The sequence below is a fragment of the Orycteropus afer genome, unplaced genomic scaffold, assembly GCF_000298275.1.
Source record: "Orycteropus afer afer isolate SDZICR_OR568_19922 unplaced genomic scaffold, OryAfe1.0 scaffold00133, whole genome shotgun sequence".
NCBI classification, from domain to species: Eukaryota; Metazoa; Chordata; class Mammalia; order Tubulidentata; family Orycteropodidae; genus Orycteropus; species Orycteropus afer.
The window spans coordinates 6,911,033-6,922,542 of record NW_006921720.1 but is presented as its reverse complement, the minus strand read 5'-3'; the positions used below and the strand labels follow the sequence as shown (position 1 = coordinate 6,922,542).

Genomic DNA, 11,510 nt, shown 5'->3' with positions numbered 1-11,510 from the left:
TGCGATGATGGGCTTGAGTATAGCAGGGATTGTGGGGCTGGTGCGGGATCGGGCAGTGTTTCATTCTGCTGTGCATGGGGTCGCTATGAGTCAGAAACGACTCGACAGCACTTAACAACAACAACAACAACAACAACAACAACATGGTAGACAACACTGGTGGTGCTGAGGCCCAGCAGGGGCCAGACTCACTGTTATCACATCAAGGACCAGAGATTTGCATGTCGCCATGGTGGTTTCTGGTGGAGGAACTGAAGGACCTGCTGGTGTTTTACTTGGAGATGTGGTTGGTGGAGCTGATCTTCTATAAGCTAGTCCGGAATGTGCTTGTGGGCCAGACTGGGAATGATCCCAGTCTGAGATGGCAGCCCAGCTACTCTCTGTTGCCTCTTTTCCAGATTCTCAGACCACTGTTTGATGCTATTATGCCCAACTTCCATCTCTTCCCTTCCCTTGCCAACATTCTCTTCATATCTAGCCCCAAAACTGCACCACTTTGACATTATAGTCTCCTCTTGCCTGATTAGGTCCAGATCAAGCTATGATTCTGAAAGTTGAATGGATGAGCTAGGTTCTGTGGACTCTAGGGACCTAGCCAAAATCACAATTGTTGGGCAGCCCTGGGTACAGAATCAGATGAAGAGTCAGGACCTGGCCTTGACATCATTGCACAGGAATGGAGGACACCAAAGTGAGGATCATAGAGAACCTGGATGTAGGGACAGCACCAGGGTCTGCCTTTGGCCTTGCTTGGCCTCTTTCCAACCTGTCTTCCTTCTCAAAACAACTTTTTTGCAGTGTCACCAGGAAACTGCATCCAACTCCTGGGAATACCTTTGGGAGGGTAGTTCAGGTTGTTGTTTAGAGCTACCCTGGGAGCTCTGGTGGCATAGTGCCTAAGGCATTTGACTGCTAACCAGATGGTTGGCGGTTCAAACCCACCAGCCACTCTTCAGAAGGAAGAGTGGGCGGTCTACTTCCATAAAGATTTGTTGTTGTTGTTGTTGTTATGTGCCGTGGAGTCGGCCCTGACTCATAGCGACCCCTCCTTGGGTTTCCGAGGCAGTTATCACTAAAGAAGTAGGATTGCCCAACCTTCCTTCCGAGGAGTGGCTGGTGGGTTTGAACCACCAGCCGTCTGGTTAGCAGGCAAGTGTCTTAGCCACTATGCTACCAGAGCTCCCCCCATAAAGATTTACCACCTAGGAAACCCAAAGAGGGTCTACTTTGAGTAGAAATCGACTCGACGGCAGTGAGTTTGCTTTTGTTTTTTATGTACAACAGGACAAAACACTGCCTGGTCCTGTGCCATCCTCACAATTTTTGTGATGTTTGAGCCTATTTTCACAGCCACTGTGTCAATTCATCTCATAGAGTCTTCTTCTTTTTCGATTATGAAAACAGCAAGCATTTTTTCCTTACTGGTGGTTGATATCCATTGCTTTTTCTCCAGGTGAGAAGATGGAACAACTTAAAGAGTTCTCGAAGGCCCATGCTTCAAGTCCCCGGAGTCCCCAGCATCCCATTGCTTAAGTGAGCATAAGTATCTTCTGGAATAGGATGAGCACAATCCTTCTGCTACTAAAGTTGAAGGGAAACAAGTAGCTTAAATCTCTGCATTCCATTCTCAGGTATCCTGACTGATTATTTTGGCGCAAACATGAGTTGGAGCTCTTTTAATAAAGAAATGAATTTCCATGCTTTTTTGGTCCAATGGGAATTAAAACTCTGCTGACTTAGTTAAGTGTTATTTTGTTTTTTAAATTTATACCATTTTGAAACTAACTAATTTATGGCTTTATGGTTAGAATCAGGTCCTCAAACACAGGGGACAGAGATGGGGGAGCAGATGACCTCCAAATGTCTGATCTGATTTGGTTTCAGTATTTCTCAAGTTTTAAAGTATATTAAGAATCACTTTAAGTGCCTATTAAATATCCCTAGACCCCTTCTGCAGAGATTATAAATTATTGGGTGAGGGCCCCTGAATTTGCATTTCCAACAAGCTCATAAGTGATGCCAGTGCTACTGACATTGTCACTTTGAGAACCACTGCTTTACATCTCTTTAGTTGTAAAGAGCACATATTAAATCAATATATTGATTTGTTGGAAATTAAGTGGTGATCTTAGAGAGGAACTAAAGGGACTTAACCTTATGGGCAATTCTTATTGACCTTAAGGGTAAGCCTTATCTAGAATGGATCTTCTGTTGGAAAAAGATTATCACTTAATAGATGATAATGAAGCTGGGTTAAACTGAAGACTCCAACACAGTGGAAGTTTTTTTAGGAAAGCAATGGAGTTCCCCACCTCAGAAACAGAAAAATCTGGCCAGATCACTCACGTGTTATTTTAGAAAGCATTTTAGTTTATACATGAAAACATGGCAATTATTATCAATAAATTTGGCTGAAACATGAACCATTATATATAGTATAAGTCTGCTATGAAGATGGGCAAACTGTGGGATAAAGAATTTTATCCACAGAATTTGGTCTTTGTCCTTGATTCCTGAGAGATAATCTCTAAAACGCTGAGATTTTCCCAGTGATTGAAGTGCCTTTGATGGTGACTCAGACCACATCTACATAATATAACAGGTTATATTAATGAGGTGATTTTTAGGTGGCCAGGCCTGAAAGTCCTATTTCACTATCTCAGCCAACCTCAAGGGAGGGCAGCATGTTTCAGTAATCATGCTTTATTAAGTAGGATAAAGGCTTACTCAATAAAGGCTCTGATCATGGAAGTTCCATACATTTACTCTTTGCTAACATAATGTATATGGGAATGTACCAAAAAAGCGAATCCAATCGCTGTCAAATGGATTATGACTCATGGTAACCCATGTGTTACAGAGAGGAACTGCTCCCCAGGGTCTTCTTGGCTGGACTGTACACAGGAAGATTGCCAGGCCTTTCTTTTAGTTTTCTAAAAATATTTAGATTAGTAGAGTACAAACCATTTAAGCTACCCAGGGACCACCTTGTGGCAGGGTAGCATATTCCCACCTTAGAACATCGAAGCTTTGTATTAAGAACTCTTGCCTTATGTGTCCCTTCATTTTTATCTTTTTTGCTATAATAAAACTTTTAGAACTTTCCTGAGCTCCGTGAGTCATTCTAGTGCATTATTGAACCCAAGGAAGTAGTGGGAAGCAGCAAGTCAGGAGGGAGGGGGGGTCTGGGTAACCCCCAGCATCTGGCTAGCATCTAAAGAGGTAGTGGAAAAACTTCAAATGTGTAGGCATCAGGTCAGAAATGATGGTGCACGAGATTGCACGAGAGGGTAAAAATGTGTATATACGTACAGTGGAATTATCACACAGCCATAGAGTATACTACAACATGAATGAATTTGAAAATATTTTGCTGAGGGAAATACGGCAGTTGCAAAAGAACAAATATTGTATCATCTCATATACAATAAGCAAATATATAGAAATCAAAGATTAGTGGTTACCACGGAGTGGAGGAAGGGGAGAGGGGGTGTTTTTGATCAGGGGGCATTGAGTTTATTTTAATGGTGGTGGTGGAATATTCACAAAAGGAAAGTGATAATGGTAGCACAAAATGAAATATGTAACCAATGTCACTAAATGATACATGTAGAAACTGTTGAATTGGGGAATGTTTTGTCATGTATATTTTCATTACAAAACTAACTTAAAAAAACTGCAATGCCACCACATACCCGTCAGAATCACTTAAGTCAAGAGTAGTTATCCAGGGAAAAGCAATTTAGGGAAGGGATACAAACTGGTGCTTCTGTAGTGCTGGTAGTATTCTTTTTCATCTCTGGGTGCTGATTAAATGGTTGTGTTCTTTTTTATTGCTTAATGAATTTCTTCTCATGTGCATTTTTTATAAGAAGGTTATGCATCAAAATGTTTACTTAAAAAAAAAAAATTAGAGGAATGGAAAGGTACCTGAAGGTTTTTTGGGTAGTGAGATTTTGAGTAGTTCTGATTTTAATACTTTTTATATTGCCTAATTAAAAAAAAAAATTGGACATGTAATGTTTACTATCCAAACAATCAAATACTATTCTTATTTTGTAGTAGTAGTGGTAAAGAGATCTTTCTTCCAGCAATCAAAGGAGCCCTGGTAGCTCAGTTAAGCACTTGGCTGCTTACTGAAAAAGGTTCCATCTACCAGCCACTCCACTGGAGAAAGATGTGACAGTTGGCTTCCGCAGAGACTACAGCCTTGAAAACCCAGCAGGGCAGTTTTCTGTGTCCTATAGGGTCTCGGAGTGAGAATCAGCTACAGGGCAGTGGGTTTGGCTTTGGGTTTATTCCAGCAAATTGCTAGACAATAGTGAAAATGACAATGCAATTCTTTTTTTTTTAATGAGAATTTTTCTCTGGTGGCATAGTGCCTAAGGCATTTGACTGCTAATCAGAAGGCTGGAGGTTCAAACCCATAAGCCACCCCTTCGAAGGAAGATTGGGTAATCTACTTCCGTAGAGATACTGCCTGGGCCAAGGAGAGGGTCTCTGACTCGAATCCACAGCGTTTTCTTGGTTAAGATTAATGCATGCTATTGTTTAATGCTAGGACACGTCTGTTAACAGTCTGTATCCTAGACTGGATCAGGCGTTCCAGTAAGTAGCCCATTAGCACTCAGACAGAGCAAGCCCGAGGTACTCGGCGGGCTGTAATAACCCAGGGAAGTCATACTGTGTCTAGCTCAAATCACCCCTCATGGAAGGGCCGGTGACTCAGGCAAGATTTGAGGACCCTAGCAGTTAAGTCTGGCTCTTTCTCCCAGTTCGCTCCCTATCGCTAGGTGCCCAAGTTGGGAAGTTTCTGAGGTGCTGCACGATGCCCGGGCGGGCCTTGTAAGTTCAGGTGGTCCTCATCCTCAGTTGCAAGGTCAGGGTTGAAACCAGGTTTTGGCTCTCCCACAGCATCTTGATTGCAACCACCAAGTGCTAGGAGGGCTTCCCAGTAAGGCACCAGAAACCAGAGCACAATTTAAGAAGTACCAGAGGGGGTGGGCTGGGGGAAGCTCTGATGGCCTAGTGCCTAAAGCATTTGACTGCTAACTAGAAGGCTAGAGGTTCAAACCCACCAGCCACTCCTCGGAAGGAAGGTTGGGCAGTCTACATCTATAGTGATACTGCCTCAGAAACCCAAGGAGTGTGACTATGAGTCGGATTCGACTCAACGGCATGAGTTTTTGGTTTTGAGCAGGGAAGGTGTTGTGCAGAGGGCTAGAGAAGAGATTGCAACCTCACTGGGCTAGGAGCCTTTAGGTAGAGAGCAGCATGGAGGACAACTTGGCTATTGGAGAAACACGTTTCTCCCTCCCCTCCTCCTTTCCAATTAACAGTGAGGAAGTTCGATTCTTTATTAGGTCTTGTGTTTGCAAACACTTAACACAAGAACAATGACAGGACTTCCATTTTAACCTCCGTATGGCTCCCACCCCGAGGCATGTATCCTTCACAACTTGGTAACCCCTACAGTAGGAGGTTGCTGGGTGCAGGTCTCCGGGGCAGCTTCGGGAGCCTGTTGGGTGCGGGCCTCCGGGGCAGCTTCGGGAGCCTGCTGGGTGCCGGCCTCCGGGGCAGGGACCTTCTCTGAACCTGGAAGGAGAGTAGTGTGAGGAAGCCGCAGGTACGTTATCAGTACTGGCTGCAGGGGTGGAAGCAGAAGCTATTCTCATTCTAGAGTCCACATCTTTGCAAAGAGAAGCCCTCTCTCTGGCCACGTGGGAGGGAGAGACCGCTGCTAGGGTCCCCAGGAAGCGTTAGGATCCCTCCCCCAAGGAACCGAGGGCCTAACCAGGAGGCCCTTCCCTGCACAACCCAGCCTCTTACTTCGCGCCCGGCGCTGACGGTGATACTTGGCCAACTTCATGATCATCTTGGCTATGTCCTTCTGGTAATAAGGCCGCCCAAATATCAAGATCTCGGCCTCCCCTTTGGTGTCCAATAGTCTCACACGAAGAAAGGTCTGTGAAACACACTCGACGCGCGGGATATTTTCCCAGCCCGGACCTGCGCGGGGAGCAAAGAGGAGGGGTGCTTACTGGAATTTGGGAAGGAAAGGGGCATGGCAGGAAGCTTCCTGGGCACTGGCTTGGGTCTAGAGCCACTGGAGAGGGTTCTACTGGGTCACAGTCGGACTGGGGAGGTGGGGGCAGGAGGCCGCCCCTCTTGGGACCACTCACCGAAGATCGCTTCCACCAGCCACGCCTCGAGGTGGACTCTATACGGATTCATCAGATGTTCGGCGTGGAACCACTGGGGCCGCCTGTGAACGTAACTGAGCTCCTCAAATTCCTCATCTATCTCTCCGAACTGCACGAGCGTCGGAAACTGTTTAGAAGTGGCCATACTGCGGTAGGCCTCGCAGGGAACGACTGCAGGGTGCGAATTCTGTGGCCGCGCTCAAGCCGCACAGTGGAAGTTACACCCGCGCTGAGCGCTTATTTAAACCGCTTTTGGCTAGCCCCGCCTAACTACGCCCTTGCCATTGGATACCAGGCCTCGCGTCCCAATCCAGCCACCTGGGTGTTTTCCCCAAACCGCGCAAATGCGTTGGATCCTGGGATCTTTCTGGAGAGGGTGCGCGAGGCTGGGATTCCCTCAGCGCCGCCCTGGGCCTTTTTGGCTGTCTAGGGCGCGGCTCGGTCCCCTCTAGCTACCGCCTCTCAGAGTAGCTAGGGCCGTCAAGTAGCCACCAGGCTCGCCGGTTCCACCCGGCGCTCTCGAAAGGGCTTTTCTGTCTGAACTCGTCCTTTTTTTTCCCAGCGCGCCTGGAGGCAGAGGCAGAGGCCGAGTTTAAGGCTCGAGGCCTTGTCTGGGAAGCCACGGAAGCGCGGGTCCCAGTCTTTACCTCGGTATCTAGGTACACAGCTGCACTTGAACTCTGAGAAGTGAGGCTAGGCCCAGGGAGATAGAGAAGACCTAAAATCAAGGATTTATCTCTTGGATTAAGGAGGTAGGATTAACTTTGTAGTAAACCAAACAAAACTCACTGCCCTCACGTTGTCAACTCAGACTCATAGCGACCACTATTGTTTTCCCAAAGCTGTAAATCCTTGCGGAAACAGATTGCCTCAACTTTCTTCTGCTGAGCAGCTGATGGGTTGGAACCACCGACCTTTCGTTTAACAGTCAAATGCCTTAACCATTACACCACCAAAGCTCCTTAACTTTGTAGTGGGTAAACCTAATCCGTAAAAAGGGGCTCAAAGGCAAAAACCCTTGTCTCTCCCCCTTGAACCCTGGCCACTGAGTTCCCTCCCTGGGGACCATGTCCTTTCTAGCTTTAAAAAACAGCTTGGAACACTTTAGTATTTCAATATAGAGCTACATTCATGGGCATGAAAAAAATGTATGTTCATAATCATAAGTCAAAATAAGGTTACAAAATAATATGTATACTATTACTACTCTTGTATATATATTACAGATAATGCAGATAATTTTTTTAAAAAGACTAATATTTTGCCTTCAGATTTCCACTCAAAAATCAATTTTTCTATGCAGATAAATTCTCAGACTACTGTATGAAAGAGCAATTCCTCACTTCCCTGCCCCTTTTATGCCATTCGACACGCTGCATTTATGTATTTGTTGTCTTTTCCTTCTACTAAAACCTTAAGTTCCACAAGGTCTGTGATTTTAGTCTTTCATTGGCAATTGAATACATTGGCTATTGGAGAGTAGGGATTTTAGTTTGTTCACTAATGTATCTATAGCACCAAGAACAGTATGTGCATGTAGTAGGCATTTGGTACATATTTGTTGAATAATGTATATGTGATAACCAGCAGCTTCCTCCTAATTTGATGTGTCTCATTCCCCATTAACAGGACTTTTGTGAGTAGAGAGGACATCTGTTGTTGTTGCTGTTATGTGCCGTCGAGTCGGACCTGACTCATAGCGACCCCTCCTTGGGTTGCCAAGGCAGTATTGCCCAATCTTCCTTCCAAGGAGTGGCTGGTAGGTTTGAACTGCCAGTCTTCTGGTTAGCAGGCAAGTGCCTTAGGCACTATGCTACCAGAGCTCCTTGTTAAATGTGCTTTGTTAACATTCCTTTAAAATCTAAGCCATTGCTTCCACACCTATTAAAATAAACTTATGAAGTTAGCCAAGTGTGGTAGTTAAGTTTGTGTGTCAACTTGGCTGGGCCTGGTTGAGTGGCTGGGCAGCTGGATATAGTATTCCCCATGATAAGACTGGTAATCAACTCCATGGTGGACTCTACAGTGAGCAGCTGAGTAGCTGCCTTAGGGATATGGTCTGCTTACTGTATATAAGGAGAAGGCTTGGGGAACAGTATCTAGCTTATGGCATGCTTGGACCCTGCATGTAGCTGTGTCGTTGTTCAGCAGCCTGCCATGCTCAGCCGACCTTGGGACTTTCAATGGACTTGAATTACTGGCCTGCCATGTGGTTTGGTGAAAGATGTTGAAAGCACCATGGACTGCTGAAAGAACTAACAGGTCTGTCCTGGAGGAAGTGCAGCCAGAATGTTCCTTGGAGGTGAGAATGGCCAGACTTTGTCTCACATACTTTGGTCATGTTGTCAGAAGAGACCATTCCCTGGAGAAGGATGTCATGCTTGGTAAGGTGGAAGGTCGATGAAAGAGGGGAAGGCCCTCAACGAGATGGATTGACAAGGTGGCATCGGCGATGGACTCAAGTATAGCGAGAATCATGGAGCTGGCATGGGATCCGGCAGTGTTTTGTTCTGCTGTGCATAGGGTCGCTATGAGTTGGACCACTTGACGGAACCTAACAACAACAACAATGTGGTTTTATAATATCAGGACTGTGCCTTTTTACTTGTCAACCTTGGGCTTGTCAGTCTCAGCAGCCAGCAGCTATCTGAGTAAACAAAAGCCTCTAGCTTCAGTGGGCCAGGAGCAGGAGGCAGAGCTGAAGCCCAAGGTTGAGGGGCTTTCACTCAGCCCTTAGAGCCTGGCACTTTGAACTTGGACTTAAAACCTCCAAATTGTAAGAGAATAAACTCCTGTTTGTTCACGTCATCCCATTTGTGGTATATTCCTATCAGAGCAGCACCAGGTAACCAAAATACCAAGTATTATCAAACCTCTACATGCCTATTTAATGGCGCTCTGGTAGCATAGTGCTTAAGGCACTTGACTGCTAACCAGAAGGTTGGTAGTTCAAACCCACCAGCCACTCCTCAGAAGGAAGATGGGGCAATCTACTTCCATAGTGATACTGCCTCAGAAACCCAAGGAGGGGTCGATATGAGTCAGGTCTGACTTGACGGCACATAACAACAACACAACATGCCTTAACATTAATAAATATATTCAATCAAATTTGCATGGATTTTAATTAAAGTAATAAATATATCAGGTCTCCTTATGTTTTCAACATGTTAAAAAAACAGAATTTACTATGAATTTAAATTTCTTATTTATCTATATTTTAATGAGTTATCATATACTCTGAGATATTTATCTGCCTAGAGTTATGATAATCTCATCAGACCTGAAATGGAAGAAAATAAAAAAAGACTTCAATTTAGACTAGCCTGGTTGCGAATGCCTAACATATATGTTAAAAATATTTTATTTTTAATTTTTTTATTGTGGTTTGAGTTAAAGTTTACAGATCAAATTCACTTTCCATACAGCAGCTCACATATGCTTTGTCTCATGACATTGACTGCAATTTCCCACAATGCAACAGTTCCTCTCACTTCCTCCCTATAGTTACTTCTTCCTTGTGTCCTTCCTTCCCTTGTACTCCTGCTCCCCCTGAGCTGTCTCCCTGTGCATACACAGCCCTTTATTCTCCCATGACTGATCTCTCCAAGGAGTGTATCTCCTTGTTGTTGTTATGTGCCGTCGAGTTGGACCCGACTCATAGCGACCCCTCCTTGGGTTTCCAAGGTAGTATCACTACGGAAGTAGATTGCCCCATCTTCCTTCCGAGGAGTGTTCAGCTCATATGCCTATCTTTTGTTTGGCTGGAAGCCACAGGAGTGGGTTCAATTCCAGATCTGAAGGGCAGCTAGGGTCTATGGTCTCAGGGGTTCCACCAGGCTCTATCAGACTAGCAAACCTGGTACCCTCCCCCTTTTTTTCCTTTTTAATGATTTTGAGTTTTGTTCCACATTTTTCTCCCACTCTATCCAGGATCTCCTACAGAGATCCCCCACTAGTGGTTGACAGTGGTAGCTAGGCACTCTTTAGTTCTTCTGGTCTCATAGTCATATAGGATGAGGATTGCATAGTGTACCAGTTGCTTGGACTGATAGTTTCCATGCATCTTTGGTTTCCTTCACTTTTCTTTGCTCCGGATGAGGGAAGATCCATGATTGCATCTAGATGGCTGTTTGCAAGCTTTTAAGATCCCAGTTGTTACTTGCCAAAGTAGGATGTGGAACAATGTTTTTGTGTAGTATGTTATGCCAATTGAGCTTGATGACCCCTGTAGCTATGGTCCTGAGCCCACAGGTCCAACTATTCACTCCCTCTGGGTAGCTGGTTGTGGCCAAGAAGTGACTACAACCTTGTCCCTTGTCAACTCTACTGTATACCTGGGAATTCTTACAGAACATACAAATACACTTGTAGAAATATTGTCTGCCAACCCTATACATGATCATGGGCACACTCCCCCCTGCATAGACAGACTTAATATTTCTGCCTGTCCACCCATCTATCCACCCATATATGAATGTTTGCCTTCACTGACAATGCAGTACTGTATGTGTAAAAGGATTCATCTTTGTTGTCTGTATCTCCCATACACCCATCTATATCTTCCTCTTCCGTAATGCCACTGTGTTTGTGGTAGTTCTGTTTGTGTGTCAGATTGGTTGGGCCTGGTTGAGTGGCTAGGCAGCTGGTGGTAGTTATTTCCCATGATGAGACTGGCAATCAATTCCATGGTGGGATCTACCACAAGCAGCTGAGTAGCTGCCTTTGGGATGTGGTCTGCTTCCTGTATATAAGGGAAGCCTTGGGAATGGTCTCTAGCTTATGGCATGCTTGGACCCTGCATGTAGCTGTCCGTGTCTTTGTTGAGCAGCCTGCCATGCTCTGCTGACCTTGGACTTGAATTAATGGCCTGCTGTGTGGCTTGGTACCATTGGGACTGTGCCTTTTTACTTGTCAACCTTGGGGCTTCTCAGCCTCAGCAGCAAGCAGCTGTTTGAGTGAAGAAACGCCTCTAGCTCCAGTGGGCCAGGAGCAGGAGGCAGAGCTGGACCCCAAGGTTGAGGGGTTTTTACCCAGCCCCTAGAGCCTGACACTTGAACTTGGACTTAAAGCCTCCAAATTGTAAGAATAAACTCATGTTTATTAAGGCCATCCCATTTGTGGTATATTCCTGTCAGAGTGACACTAGGTAACCAGAACAGTGTTAATCACTCACACATGGTATATTCCCCTTCTCTTCATCCAAATCAATACTCGTCTCCATATATCTAACAGTGTTCCTTCTTCTCCCAACAAAGAAAATTTCCTTCCATACATAAGCCTTTACTTGACTTTCTACAATAATGG

General features: G+C 45.1%; 2 protein-coding genes across 2 annotated transcripts; one reads left to right on the top strand and one right to left on the bottom strand.

Annotated features, from left to right (window-relative positions):
* The first annotated feature begins 143 nt into the window (after positions 1-143).
* LOC103200666 (oocyte expressed protein) lies at positions 144-1,533 on the top strand. The gene is given in 4 exon segments (XM_007945215.1): positions 144-354; positions 528-566; positions 569-691; positions 1,454-1,533. Coding segments are annotated over 4 exon segments (453 nt in total).
* A 3,919-nt stretch (positions 1,534-5,452) lies between these two features.
* On the bottom strand, positions 5,453-6,348 carry KHDC3L (KH domain containing 3 like, subcortical maternal complex member). The gene is made up of 3 exons (XM_007945214.1): positions 6,183-6,348; positions 5,830-6,009; positions 5,453-5,595 (listed from the first exon to the last, which is right to left on the bottom strand). The coding sequence occupies exons 1-3, from the start codon at positions 6,346-6,348 to the stop codon at positions 5,453-5,455; spliced, it is 489 nt and encodes a 162-aa protein (XP_007943405.1).
* Positions 6,349-11,510: the final 5,162 nt, after the last annotated feature.